At 42.5% G+C, this 15,371-nt stretch overlaps 1 protein-coding gene across 1 annotated transcript in view; it reads right to left on the bottom strand.

The window, feature by feature from the left end:
• Nucleotides 1-3,853: 3,853 nt before the first annotated feature.
• arrdc1b (arrestin domain containing 1b) overlaps nucleotides 3,854-15,371 on the bottom strand; it is a 54,928-nt gene continuing 43,410 nt past the window's right edge. Inside the window, exons 4-8 of the mRNA XM_083793099.1 lie at nucleotides 11,626-11,780; nucleotides 10,407-10,589; nucleotides 9,643-9,819; nucleotides 8,240-8,690; nucleotides 3,854-6,013 (exon numbers count right to left, since the gene is read on the bottom strand). Coding sequence (XP_083649225.1) covers nucleotides 5,949-6,013; nucleotides 8,240-8,690; nucleotides 9,643-9,819; nucleotides 10,407-10,589; nucleotides 11,626-11,780 — 1,031 coding nt within the window. The 3' untranslated portion in view covers nucleotides 3,854-5,948. The remainder of the gene's footprint in view (nucleotides 6,014-8,239; nucleotides 8,691-9,642; nucleotides 9,820-10,406; nucleotides 10,590-11,625; nucleotides 11,781-15,371) is intronic.

Genomic DNA, 15,371 nt, shown 5'->3' with positions numbered 1-15,371 from the left:
TTGGATCATATGTAGTCAGTAGCTGAAAGGACTTCCTGACAAGGAAAGGACAGGCCTGGAATGGACTTACATCTTATATGGCAGTCAGACATCTCAAGAGCTACCAAGATCAACCTGTTCAAAGCCTGTGTGGAAAGTATCCTTCTTTATGGTGCCAAAACATGGACAATGAATAAGGAGTTTCGGGATCGTCTTGACGGAACATACACAAGACTCCTCATGCGCGTCCAGAACCTCTCATGGAAGGACCATCCCACTAAAGCTCAGATTTATGGAGGCACCCCCCCCCCCATCTCAGTTGTTGTGGCAGAAAGAAGACTCCGCTTTGCTGGACACTGCCACAGAGCAAAAGACCAGGTCATTTCGGATATTCTACTGCCCATCAAGAGGAAGACCTCTCACATTTCCAGATGTTCTGAGTAGGGACACAGGACTGACTGTGAATGAACTTGGCGTGGTAATGAGCAACAGAGACCAGTGGAAGCAGCTTGTGTCGCAGATCTCGAGGGCACTCGAAGGATGATGATGAAGAATACAAAAATTAATAAAAACAGTGCATCATTGAATGACGTATAAGGGTCTATTTTTAGCAGAGTTAATTAAATTAACACATAGGATTTTGCAATGCAGCAGGTTCTGTGTTTTCTTTACTTGATTTTCTAGTTCCATCAGTGGCTTGTTACTTCCACAAGATGTAGGTTGATTTGGAAGTAATATTTTAAAAGTGTTCAACTTTTGTCCATGTCCAACTGCATGGACATGAACGTCTTTTTCTTTTTTGCTGATGGGTTTCCAGATTGCAGGGACTTAAACCAAATCAAACACTTGATGCTGAGTGCCTAGCAGGAGGGATTATAGGTACCATTTTTATAGTCTATGCCTATGGTATGAAGTTGGCTGGAAATTGAACCCGAACCTCTCACTCTCAGGGTGAACACAAGGCCACCAAACAGCTGTCAATATGTAAGGCCATCATTTTAAAGATACTTAGTTAGGATTATGTGACTCTTTTTTTATAGGCTCATTACTTCATCTATTCTAATCAGATTATTTTAACATTATAAAAACATTATATTAACTTATTTTAGTATAGGACTATTGATGTGTAATCCATACTGTTAATTGCAGCAAAGCTCTTCATTTGTGATGAAAATGTAGTATGTAATAGCCCATAGGCCCATAGTTTGATGCTATAGATAGAAGCTATTAAAGGACCACTTTTCAACTTACCTTCATATAATTGGTCCTCACGAATGTTCATGATAAAATGCCAAATTATTTTCTACTCTGTCTATGTTTCTTGGGAGGGCTGTGGGCAGTTCAGACACCCATCCACCAGTGACATCATCGATGGGGAATCCAACCGGTAATAAAAACGGCAGACTTTCTATTCCTGAAAAGTTGCAGTCCCCTTTTGTTGTTACTAAAATATACAGTGGCATTTGTCACTGTAAATTTGCACATTGGCCTACTACGTGAAATTTGTCTTCTGCATTTCTTAACTATTAAGGGCAGTGGGCACTATTAATACAGCGCCTGCAGGTGTTAAGTGTCCGTCTTGCTCATAGACCGTACGACACGGTAGACATGGGCGGACGGACAAACAAAACCAATGACCTTCGACCAATTTCACCTATTGGGGAACTGAGGTATAGGGTAGATAATAATTCTAGGGTTCATTATGAAATCATCTTGATTTCAACTCTTTGAAACCAAACATCTATACCGCTTACATACTGTTAGTTCACTTGTCTTTGACTACATTTATATTTATACCTGACTGTTAATAGATCATACAACACACAAATCCCTGGTGAAAGTGCAGAGGGCCAAGCAAGAGCTCTGTGGTATGTAATGAAATCCTATCGTTTTGTATTTCTACCTAGCTGTATCTCTTTTCTGTATCGGTCCTGTGTTTCATAACTACAATGAATTACTACCAGTACCAGGACAACTGTATTTCCCCTCTGGGATTAATAAAGGTCTATCTATCTTCCCAAAGGGGAGTTCACACCCTTGGCCATGGGGGAAAGATGATGCTATCTCCAGGCAGGGCTTACACTGCTACACATACACACATAAACAAAACATTCAGGATCCTTCTCTTAGAACCAGCTTATTCACAAACTCACATCAACAATAAAATACATGGCAGGTGAATTTATTGTTCCACTGTACAACTTTCATTGATTCTGTGCAATATAAGTTGAAATACATTTACTGACCAAGTTGCTACTATTGTCTGTGTACCAGTATAATACATTTACAATAATAAAAAAAAAAAAAAAAATGATCGCATGTTAGGGTTTATAAAGCTATAGTACCTTTTGGTGAGGAAGAATAGAATATGGGTTAAAAAAGTTGTGGTTTTTTTGTTTTTTAATGAAGGGTTGACAAGAGTACTTTAACCGTTTCAGTGCAGCATTATTGAATTCTTGCAATTTGTTATTGGTCCATTCTAAATAAATAATAATAATAATAACAATCACCATAAGAAATAAATACTTTGTTCAGCACGTCCATTAAGATCTGAGAGTCACAGTTCTATATCCTCAGTATTTCCAGCGCTACATTTATGTCAAGTCAACAGTCAAGTGCACTTAAAACAGTCAAGGGGAGACACAACAGGAAGAGCCACGGCCCAGGGAAGATAAACAACCTCATTACAGGCTCCTTCCCATACACTGAGGGGACTGTTTAAGGCACCATGGAGCCAGAGCAGTTTACCACTGTATCAATAGTTGGTATGCGTGTGCTGGAACTTCAGTTCTGGTGTACCTGCCTTAAGCCTAATTTGTACATGATCAAACAACCATGATGTCGCCTAATGAAATAACCAATGTTCAAGTGAAAAACTGTAATATTAGTTAAGTTGAGTGACCCAGTCGTGCGACTAAGTATAAATGATTATCCCTTGCAGTGAAACGCATGTGGCAAGATGGTCCGCATTCAGGTGCCCAATACTATCTGCCTCTGTTCTGTATTCTGAGTATTCAACACATTATATCTTGTGCTAGGTGTAACGTCCTTCAGTTAATGTAAGGATGATATGAAAATGTGTTGGTATCACTTGTGTACAGCATTTTCCTATAGGAAAACGCCCACAACAGAAAATGAAATGAGACTGTACATGCATGGGGAATGATCTCAAAATGTCAGGCATGAACCGCATGATGAAGTTTACAGGTGGATCAAGCATCTGCAGAAAAGTATCAACTGCCACAGAAAGTAGCCACAGGCAGGACACGCGCACGTGTTCACACACATGGGCACGCACAGTCGCGCACGCACACACACGCACACACACACACACACACACACACACACACACACACACACACACACACACACACCACACACACCTGTACAGTACCTATATAAAACGTTTGAGACTTTGCAACACAATTTCAAACTGTCAAAAAAAGTGCCGTCTTGTGCGTGCACACAGTTTGTACCTCATGTTGATAGTCTGCACAGACAATTCTTTTTTCTTTTCTATTTTTTAACATTTGACAACACTTGAGAAAATTTAAGGCATGGGAATACCAACATACATTCTCATCTAAGCCCCAGAAAAGACCAGACAGAACATTTACAGCAGATCTATGCTAAAGCAAAAATGCTATTATGTCTTGTACACAACCAGTGAGATATACAGTATATATATATATATATTTATAATAAAATATGATCTAATCTATCTATAAATACACCATGTCTCTGTACGTATGTCTGTAATCGTTCGCCCCGCCGACTTCAAATTTGACACACTCGTTTCACTCCCCCACAGGGAGTGCAGTGCCCGGTGTCGAGTCGGTCGGACCCACAGTTGTCCAGAACGGCCACAAAAGGCCACAAAAGGCCTCTGCCGGGGCTCTGGACAGGGCCATATACAGTATGGAGCTGGCCCTGTTCTGACATCACAAAACTCCATATATACACTCTAGGAATAAAGGGACACAGAGAGACAGATACAGAAATCTCCATATATGGGCATGAATGGGACACAGAGAATGGTGGAATGGGTACTCTGACACTGGTACAACGTGTATTGCATAGCCGAGTGGGGCATATCGATCTCCAACTCTGTGCTCGACAGCCGGGCACCAGTCTAGTATATATGTATATATGTAAAGGTATAAAGCTTGGTTACAGCTAGCTCTAATGCTGTGAAACAGCATTAGACCTATTGACCTAGGTTACAGCAGGTCTCAGGATGCTGGCGCATCACAGACAAACTTCTTGGATGGTTGAATGGCATACAGTATGTTCCAGTTTTAAGCATGTGTCAAAACAAACAAACTGTTCACATTTTCATTTTGGATGACTCTTCTCCATTGATGGCCACATGGGGGCAGTCAAAGACCAGTATACTGTTTCTAAAAAATTAAATGAAACCAAAGGGTATAGTCTCCAAGTAAAACATGCTACTTGCCACAACAACACAAGGTGGCAATATAGCATCACGTTCATTCAAACATCAAAACTCGGGATTAACGTCCTTCCAGATAAATCACAATTTAAATATATTTACAGTAATGACTCTTACACACAATATATTATTTCCAAAATGGTTTATAAATTTGTACAACTTCATAAGAATGTATATGCATTATATTAATGTATCATAAAATATTAAAAGTACATCATAGTGTCATATGACTCAATGTGCGTGTGTGAGTGTGAGTGTGTGTGTGTGTGTGTGAGAGAGAGAGAGAGAGAGAGAGAGAGAGAGAGGTTGTGGTGATGTATTGTCAATTGTAATTATTACAAAGTGGTTGACAGTTGACCGTGTCATTTGTCACATCACTACAGTTGTAGTTGTAACAGTTTGTAACCTTCCCAATAGGCCTTGCCTTTATGCCTGGCAATATTGCCGGTATGGTTACATTTGCGGTACATTTACCGCAAATATAGTTATTTATCCCCTTATTTAACCTGGAATTGTGTTTAATGGTTTTAATACACTGAAACCTGGGGGCTGCCAAGAACTACCTCAATCTTGAGCCTGATTTATTAGGTAACTAGGTATATAAATCATGCTTCAAATGAGCAGCAACACTGGAACAGCTCTTGGGTTTTCTGCCTGGCACAAGAGCTCAATGGTTCAAAAGAGAAGAGTGGTCACAGGCTACTGTAATATGAACCTGTAAAAGTAACTTTAGATTATCTGAGATTGTTCTTAATTGTCCCCGATGGGGGAAAATAACAAGCTCACTGTACATAGTAAATCCAAGTATAAGCAATATGTGTTGTTTGATAAGTTCATTATCAACCATTCATGTTACTAGCTCACATTTCTGTCAACATTTGGTGAAACGTTTTGTGAAAGAGTTCCACTTTGGGATGCTGCTAGTGGGCATATACTCTGTTTATCAGCTCTACTAAGAGGTTTTACTCAGAGACCATCTTTTACACAAGGATACCTTAGAGACAGACAAAGCTTTAAAGGTAGCAGATGATATGAATCCCAGGTGAATGCAAAATGCAAGGGTACAGTGATGGAACAACAGTAGCAGTACAGTAAAGTACAGTACAGTACACATTTAGAATGATATTAAAACGAAAGCCAAGTTTTGGTCTTGTAAAATGTGACCTTCTAGCAGGCCCAATCAATTTCAAGGCATCACAGATGCAATTACAAAAAAAAATTGATTACCGCTCCCAAGAAATTACCGGATCCCCCAACATTAAATATCTCGCTCCTTACATAATGCTTCAAGGTACTACAATCAGGCACAGTGTAGTTCACCCATGTATCCGACACTGCCTTTGGAGAAAAAGGGCAAAATCTAATCCCAAATTCCCAAGTAAAACATCCCTTTTTTTAAAACCAGACGTCATCACCAAGGGGGCCACGTCATCTGTCCAGTTCATACCAGTGTGCCACCACTGTAATTTGTCCAGCAGGTGGTGTAGGTAGGCTGCGGATGGGAGTGGCGTCGAAGCTACTGTCTACCATTGAAGCTGGAGTTGGTACTGCTGCAGCTTTCCTCGTATGTGGGAGGAGGCTCTGGAAAACATGCAAGTTGTTCACAAAGGTTATCTTCAGCAACATCCTACTGTACCGTTTAAGTTATGTGGTTGTTAGGCACGTGGTTAGGCAGATGCTAACGTGAAATGTATAACCCTTTGTGTGACTGCGGCAAAATAATTGCAGATCTGCAAGCTCACAAAGCTTCGCAATGAGACACGTTGTGAGCTTGCAAATCAGCAAGCAGATAAAAAAGTACAAACAAGTATACACCTGTCTGTCTAGCATCAAATGCTGGATGAGTGAGAACTTTCTCAAGCTAAATGTTTTTTCTCGGCTTGATTACTGCAATGCACTTTTTTTCTGGACTGCCTAAGAAAACAACTGACAGATTACAACTTGTCCAAAATGCAGCAGCCAGAGTTTTAACTAGAACTAAGATGAGAGAACATATTACTCCAGTTTTGGCTTCACTGCACTGGCTTCCGGTTGTTTTTAGGAATGATTTTAAAATTGTTTATAAAGCTCTCAATTGTCTAGCACCTTCCTATCTACATGACTGCGTGCCTAAATATGTCCCAAACCGCCCCCTAAGGTCTTCCACTGCTGGCCTGCTCGCTTTGCCTAAAAAAATGGCAACTAAAAAATACGGGGAAGCAGCGTTTTGTTTCTACGGGCCGACGGCGTGGAACAAACTCCCACTGTACCTTCAACATGCAGCCTCTGTAGACATTTTTAAAGCACAGCTTAAGACCCACTTCTACACTCTTGCTTTTAATTGATCTTTTAATTTTTTGTTATTCATGTCCTCACTGTATTGCATTACTGCTCTTGTTTTTTGATGTTTATGCCTTGCTTTTCTTTTCTTTTTTTCTCCATTGCTCTGTAAAGCACTTTGAGCTGCATTTCATGTCATGAAAGGTGCTATACAAATAAAGATTTATTATTATTATTATTATATAGACCCCTAGGCCCGGGGACACTGGTTCAACAAAGTATAAAAGGTCTAAGTGTGATGTTTACCTGCTAGTTGCCTTTCAGAACACACTCCTCTTAGCACTCTATTTAATGGACCACTTACCCTGTTACTGGTTGACTAGGGGTTATGGCACGAATATAGGCATCTGCGAAATGCCTACATTGTAATTTGTGTACAATTATTCTCCACAAACCTGTGCTACTGTTCAATGTTCTAGAGAAAGAAATAGAGTCTGCAACACTGGTAAGGAATAAAGGCTCATTCATAGTCTGGATTGTCGGTGGTGAGGTGACCACCGAACTACAACATGACGTCACGAGCCGCGGTGAAGAGCAAACCACCACCACCGCCCCAGCCCTTCTCTCTGTTTTTATTCACCACCGCTCAACGTTATTTCAGCTCCGGTGGTCAGCTCACCACCGGAGCGGTGGTCACCTCACCACCGAAAAACCAGACTATGAATAGGCCTTAACTCAGCTCCACTGGTTCAATGTTTCGATCACTGGGATCGTCTATAGGAATGAAGATTGTGTAGCACCAATTGGTGTTGTACTCTTTGGTGAATTGGTGGCGGGACAACGGACATGTTTCAACTGTACTACAGTACATGACTATGGTGCGGGTGGGTGGTTGCCACACCCAATCTGCAGCCAAATTCTCGAGATACGAGATAACATTAGCCACTGTTTCTCTGTAGAGAATGAATGGACTTCCACCACATACGTATTCGTTCTTTGGTTGGTCGTGGTAATGTGAACATTTGTGATCAACAGTGTGATCATCAGGAAACACAAATGGAATCATTAACTGTGATAATGATAGCAAGCATGACTAGTGATTGTACATGTACAGTATGTGCATGTATTTGTGTGCCTGTATGATCCAGTACATCTGAGGCCGGCATCACTCCATTCCATGGCAACACCTTCACACCATTTTCCCACATAGTGATACATGTGCACAAAAAGAACCACCACCCCCAATTGACAACCACGTCTCCTCTGACACATACATTCACCTGACAGAGAGGATTTTCACTGGAAATGCATAACACATGCGGAGGAACACGCTAGCCCTCTCAGTTGTACTCCGTGCTGAACAGGCCAACCTCTAGGAGCTGCTAGTGCAGTGCCATGGAGACTAGTGTTGTAGGGCAGTGGAGTTGATGCAAAAACACTGAACATGTGTGTGTGTGTGTGTGTGTGTGTGTGTGTGTGTGTGTGTGTGTGTGTGTGTGTGTGTGTGTGTGTGTGTGTGCGCGCGTGAATGCATGCGCTGTGACTGACCGTGCGGGTAGTCCCAGCTGCTGTATTCTGGAGGGAGGATAAGGGAGCAGGACGTGGGGACGGGAGTGATGTCTCCTTCGGTGAAGAAAGGTATGGTGGCCCCCGTGGACACGCAGAACATGGGAGCGGATGAGTCACTGGCATCCGGCCTTCTTTGGCCGGTGGGGAAGGCAGCACTGGGGGCCTGGCCGAACGCACCAGGAGACATGCAGAGAGGCTGGCCCGACGGGTCCTGCTGAGAGTGACTTTTGGTGGGGATCTCCTCGCTGACGGGACCCCCCGCACACAGCTCCTCCTCCAGGTCCTCCTCAGCCGGCGGAGCGCTAGGGGTCACGCCACCCGGGCCAGGGGCCGGACTGGAGGTCACGGGTCTCGATGGGGACAAGGTCACAGCGGTGTTGCCGATGTAGATGGGCAGAGTCACAACCGCCTCTGGAGACTTTAATGATACCTGCGACAGCCGTAAAAACACACAAAGCAGTGTTTATGTCATCAGTGTCGGGCGGAAGTCATGTATGGCCAAAACTGTTACTTTTCAGGAAATAATGTGTATTCTAGTGGATCCAAAGTAGTTATCGTTCAGTCAAAAGCTCTTGTGAATGCTTTTCACAAGAGCTTTCTGCCCAACAGCAACAATGTGAGACTCTGTGAGTACTTGTGTGTCTATGCTCATTTCATAATGTTCTCTGCGTGCTGTAGCCTAATGGCCAATCTTCCAATCTGGGAAGGAAATAGTCTAATGATGTTTTTCTATCAATTAGCATGTTCCTGGCTTAGTGGATGGCTTATGCCTTATCGTACGGTAAATTGAGATTGTATGAGATTGAGTCCTTGACTCTGATCATAAAGAAGAGATTCAAACATTTAAATAATTCAAATGAATAGTCAAATCAGGATTCTGTTTAAGCAAGTGGGTATCTACAGTACATGCACAACACATACAGTATTAGTACTAGTATATTCACCAGAGGTATCTGCCAAACATGGTTAGGCAGAATTTTATTTGATATAATTGTATGTTTTCATCCTCTATTCAAATCACAGTATGGTAAGGTTTTAGAATTTGAATGTTTATCCACACAAAGGCCAATTCGATAGTGTTTGATATCGATATGACATGTTATTGATCTTTCAAATATTCAACCCTTTCATCCTTTGATATAACAAGAATCCACCACCATAATTTACATATAATCCAACTGTGCCTCAACGAAACTGATCTTGTAGGATCATTTCTGAAACACAGGCATAATCGAACATGCACAAAAAGCATACACAAAATAAACACAATCATGCCTCAGCATACACGCACGGGTCACACACACACACACACACACACACACACACACACACACACACACACACACACACACACACACACACACACACACACACACACACACCTGAATGAAGTAGTCAACATCGATGAGGCTACAACAGGAAAGTGCTGACTGAGGAAGTGGGGGAACGATGATCTGCTCTCTCCATTCTGCATGCTTCCCAGCCTTCACCCCGGCTCCCTCCACCTCCGCTATGGTCCTCAGGTCATACACAGGCCGTTTGCTCTTATACGCCACTTTCTAGGAATGGAGGAAGTGTTTCACGTTGGTACACAGCAACACCTTGCAGTATGTATTTCAATTAAAACACATTTTTCAAAAATAGCAGACCTACAAGCTCGTAGCGCACCACTCGGTGGCGCGCTATGAGCTTGTAGATCTGCTATTTTTCAATAGCTAAATAATGCTTAGTTAAAACACCAAAACGGGTGCCCGTCCAGAATGGGTTAAAATGGTAGTAATACATGTAATGACTACCACTAATGATACATTAACTGAGACAATGGATAATGACTGGTAAGTGTGACCTTGTTTTTGGAGCAAAACTCAAAGTACTATACTTTCCAGTGTGCAAACCCCCCCCCCCCCCTCCATCAGTCACCTGTCATCATCAACATGTTATCATGAGATTCCTTCTAAAATGTTATATTTGGCTGAATGCCAACACTTGAAAGACTTAAATAATAACACATAATGCCTTATCCTAATACACATGTACAATATAACACAATATGTCTACAAGGCAAAACAAGGTTTGACAAAAATCCCATGATGATAATCATCACAATCATATTAGTTGTAGTAGCATTGCGATCGAGCTGTGTTACCTGTATAAGACTGGCCAACACACACCCCGTGTCCTTGCCAGACTTATTGTGAATCTCCGTGGCTAGTTGGATGACCTGACCAGGGATGTAGCCTCTCAGGTCACAGCGAGCCTTCAGCATCAGCGTTCCTGTCTTCACCAGGAGGTAGCTGAACTTCTTAGTGGTCACGGCACAACTGGGTTGCTGGGGAGATGGAAGCGACGGTCATCAATATGCAAAGACTTGGCCTTGTCTGTGGCAAACATTATCTTACTGTTCTCGTTTTGATCACGAGACTCCATTACTGAATTCTTTCTTCATTTTCTTCAGAATATGTATCACACTGATTTACTATGATCATACTATAGTATGTATGGCACATTAGGACAATGGTTGGCTTTTATTTTCAACGAACGCTGGGTCATCGCGGGTCGTGGCGAAGAGTGGCAAAGGGGCAGAAAGACTGTGCATCGTCAAAGTGATGCATGAGAGCAAAGGAGGAAATGATTTAGAGGCCGCTCTGCCCTGAAATCAAATAAACCTCGATCGAGATGGGAGCTGATCAAATAAGTGCATGCTCTACACAGCTTCGCTAAGTCCCTGCCTCTGCTGTACCTCTGCCTCTAAATAAAAAGTTTGATATGCCCGGTCAAAGACCCCCGTCACAAATATTTATCTCTTGGACTCCAATCAACACAGTAATATTCCCAGTGTTTGTTTAACTCTGAGAGTGTACAAATGTCACCAATTAGAGCCGTCCATTTGTTTCCATTTGCACACTCTCAGATGTACAGACCCATTAAGGGTCTATTTGGGCCCTTTGTGGTCCCCAGACTCGACATTGAGAAGAATAGTGACCGACCGATATGTTTTTTGTTTTCTTCCGATATGTCTGATTACCGATTAGTGGAGAATCAAAGAGCCCGATAGCCGATATTATGAGCCGATATGAATTTTTTACAGTAACATAAATTCCAACACAAGAATTCCTTTAAATGCATTGGAGAACATTTATTGCTTATAAAAAGGAAGTGCAAGAATCACCAACAGAAAAGTGCTCTAAATCATCTCTGTGACATATTTAATCATACTGCGAGCTGGCATGAGGCTGTTTACTGTTTGTAAAAGGATTGAACCGGCTCTCAAATGCCCAAGAATGTAGAAAACGGTTACAGACATTTACAGAGGTGTTTTGAAAAGCAAGCACTTGAGGAAAATCTCCGGTTCCCAGAGCTCTCACCTCAATGTCGAGCACTTCATTGAGGTTGAGCGGGTTCAGAAGATAGAAGGCTCTCTGGGCTTTGTAGTCCTTGGAGAAACGGGGCGTGTCGATGACAGCTCTCACCCGGTAAACAATCTTTCCGAAGGGCCCTTCAAAGGAGGTTGGCACGGCGGCTGGGCGCGAGAAGGAGGAGAATAGGGGAAAACAATTCAAACAATAGTCTGACATCAAACACAATTGAGCGTGATTCATACTTTTTTATATGACGTGTCCCACTGCGAGAATAGCAGATCTACAAGCTCACAGTGCGTTAACCCTAACAAATTTAAGTTTAAAGAATGACATTCTTTAAAACCTTGAAAATGTGTCTTCAAGGTCTTGAAAACACAGCAGCCATTTGGCTGCCTTGTTAAGTGGTCATACAGTCTGGCCACCAACGCTTTCAAGATTTTCAACTGAGCCCTGCTCCCAAAAAAGGATGGAAACCACTATTCTAGTCCCTTATAGGACATTTGTTTAAAGATAGATTTCCAGAAAGAGATCTAAACGTAAATTCACCAATCTCATTCCTTACAAGACGTATTTAGATGTATTACTTTGTACTCATGCGTATGTATGTTATCCAGCAAATGAACCCAAATGCTCTCAGGTTGAAGTTTGTCTAACTTCCGTGTGAGTTGTTGTGAAATAAATTCCAAATCAAAGTCACATGATGCACTGAGCCCGGTCGGTCTGATCTGTGGAGATCTGACTCATAAATCAAAGAAGGAAGATGTTCTGTCTATTTGTTTACGGACTGCAGTGACAGAGGAGAGGAGAAAACAGGGAGGGTTTGGGGGAAAGGGAAGAAAGAGAAGACCAAATTAACTATTTTTGGAGAGTGCTGTCAGGCAGAAGGGTGTTGATGCTAAAGTGCAGAGAACAGAGGAGGAGAACCAAGGGCGTGATTTATACTTAGTCGTACAATGGTGTTGCACGATCTACAAGGCTCACGACACAAAGCTTTATGGTGTGTTGTGAGCATGTAAATCTTTAAAAAAATAACATTGGTGAGTAACACCATATGACAGAGCATAAATTAGTCTGATATTCTATCATGCCATTGTTATGAACTGACAAAATTGATGATAGAAAGATTGTCCATTCAGCTCAAGTGCACACTAAAACTATTTAGCAGCCTTCAATTTTTTCAAATAAACTTTTGATTATTGGATATCTCAAACACATAGGGTACATACAAAAACATATTTATCTCTCTAATTCTGTCTATTGAATAAAATTTGTCAGGAAAAGGTGCTTTGCAATTCTGCCACTCCCTCCCACCCCAGCCTTTTAATCGGTTCGCTCTTCCCTTGATCCTCATTTGAATGATAATGTCAATGTCGGTGGCTGTTCTGGGGACAAGGCTGCCTGCCTGCCGCTGCCAATAAGGATTAAGAGCAGGGCTGTAGTCTGGTTGCAGACAGCTTGGCAGGGCCCTGCAGCCAGTGTGGGGGAGACTGGAGACAACAGCAGAGCAGACAGACAGTGTCTCTCCTCGGACACACATCATAGTCCTATTGCACGTGGCTGGCTGCATGGACAGAGTGGACAGGAAACGTACAGTAAACCCTGTCTGTGTCCTTGAGTGTGAATAAATGGATTAATTGAGAACGGCATATAGTATTCAGCTGAAAGCGCCTTTATTACAATAGCTAACACCATCTCCGCCGCACGCACACACACACACACACACACACACACACACACACACACACACACACACACACACACACACGGTAGCACGGCTCGGTGCAGCAAGTGGTGCGGGAAGGACTGGGAGCTGATGGTGGCGCTCCACCTCAGCAATCCATCTCCCATCTCGCATTGTAACGGGGATAGACTCCCGCGTGTTACCGGCTGATACCGACAATAAGCCACTCCCGACCTACTTCTCCTTCTTGTTTTGGAATTGTTCAGTCCCAGGAATATGTAATTGTGTCATTTTCTCTCAAGGAGCTGGCTGAATGATGGTTTTGAGCTAAAAAAAAAAAGTAATTAGAACAGAATACAAATGCTGCCGAAGTTAATTATGCACATAACGCCATTGATCATAAATCATCTTAAGCCTTGCTGCTGCTGCTGCTGCACGGAGCTGGTTAGTTGTTCAGTGCAGTGTAAGTTGTGCTTCAGTTGGTATCCCACTGCCGTGCAATCAGCTCCTTATCTCAACAACATGTCTGCCTTTCTGTCTGACTCGGCCTTGAATACAAAGACAAACTTTGAAGGAAGGAGGAAGTATCCTATACTCATTAATTTACTGTATATCACTCATCTTCTCCACAGTCTACTCTAAACCTTTCCTGTATCAGGGCCCACTCTGTAGCTCATGTGTCTTGAGAACCGCCCGACCGGCGGTGCCTACTGCCTAGTATTATTAATACAATGTTTTAATTAATACAATGGGAGGGAGGGGGGACTTGCAGTATCCTCACGGCCCACCAGAGGGCTCTGGCCCACGGGTTGGGAATCGCTGGTCTAAAATATCTATTTAGACTTAATTGCACGACAGCGAAAAGAACAGATATTGCCATGCAGCAAGTGACACAGCCATGAGTATAAATTAGTCATTATTCCCCCCTCTCCCAGCTGCTCTCTCTCTCTCTCCATCATTGTTTCTGGGAACAAGGCCATTCACCTCTTCACCTCAGCTCTTCTTATCTAAACCCATTCATCCCTCCAGGCCTAATTGCACTGGTCCTGTGGTAGAGGCAGGCAGGGCTCTGCAGCTGTGAGTCCAGTAAGCTGAGTCAACCTCGGCCAACGCCTCCCTCGTGTCTGTCTGTATGTCTGTCTACACTTCCTTGTTCTCCGAGGCAGACACATAAAGCAAGGCAGGATAGCCTGGGTGTTCCTTTTCATATCAAGGAATGAGGGACCTCCAAATGAACATTAAGTTTGTCTGCATCCTATGCCAGATTTGTCTTGTTAAGATGTTTAAAAAGTATATTCCAAATGTTTTTTCACATGATTTATAATGGGTATAAAAGGGACACAGACAGACGGGTCCAACATGTATGCTGACTGTGGGTACAATAATGGATACAATGGGCATATTGCATAATAAGCGAATGGGGCATGGATTCCTCATTTGCATCATTCCCGACATGCATCTTTCCCGAGTAGGCAGGTGCCCGTTAATATTGACAAATGTTGTTGGGGATGCCACTTTGAGAAGCACTGGATACTTCCTGCAGCAAACTACTTCAAGCCTCTAATTTATATGGTCACATCGCAACCCGTTTTTCAGTTGAATGCCAGTTGTTTTTGTGGAGCTATAATGCTTGAAGATCGGCTATTTTTGAATAGACTAAGTATAAAGTAGGGCTTAATTGATCGATACATTCAACCAAGTACTTCAAAATTGTACTTTATTTGAGTAAATGTACATGTACATGTAAATGTACTTTGTTACTGTTCACCACTGTTTATTAATCCTTTCTCGTTTTCAACCTCCTCCATCTGAAACCCTAGCCTTCAGACTCGGTAAGTCTACCATTCACAAATCCCCATGTGTGCTCTCATCTTCCTACAAATGTCTCCATCCCTCCTTCCCCTTTGTCCACACAAGCTAGTGGAAGTTTTCTGAAACTTGACAGGAAAATCTGTAGTGTTATTGTCTCTGCCAGGCGTGGTCAAGACTGTTTTCTCCCCTGTCAGTCCGCCCCTGTGTGTGTGTGTGTGTGTGTGTGTGTGTGTGTGTGTGTGTGTGTGTGTGTGTGTGT

Source organism: Protomyctophum parallelum (genome assembly GCF_964188405.1).
Source record: "Protomyctophum parallelum genome assembly, chromosome: 21".
Taxonomy (NCBI): domain Eukaryota; kingdom Metazoa; phylum Chordata; class Actinopteri; order Myctophiformes; family Myctophidae; genus Protomyctophum; species Protomyctophum parallelum.
This window is presented reverse-complemented; position numbering and strand designations above follow the sequence as displayed.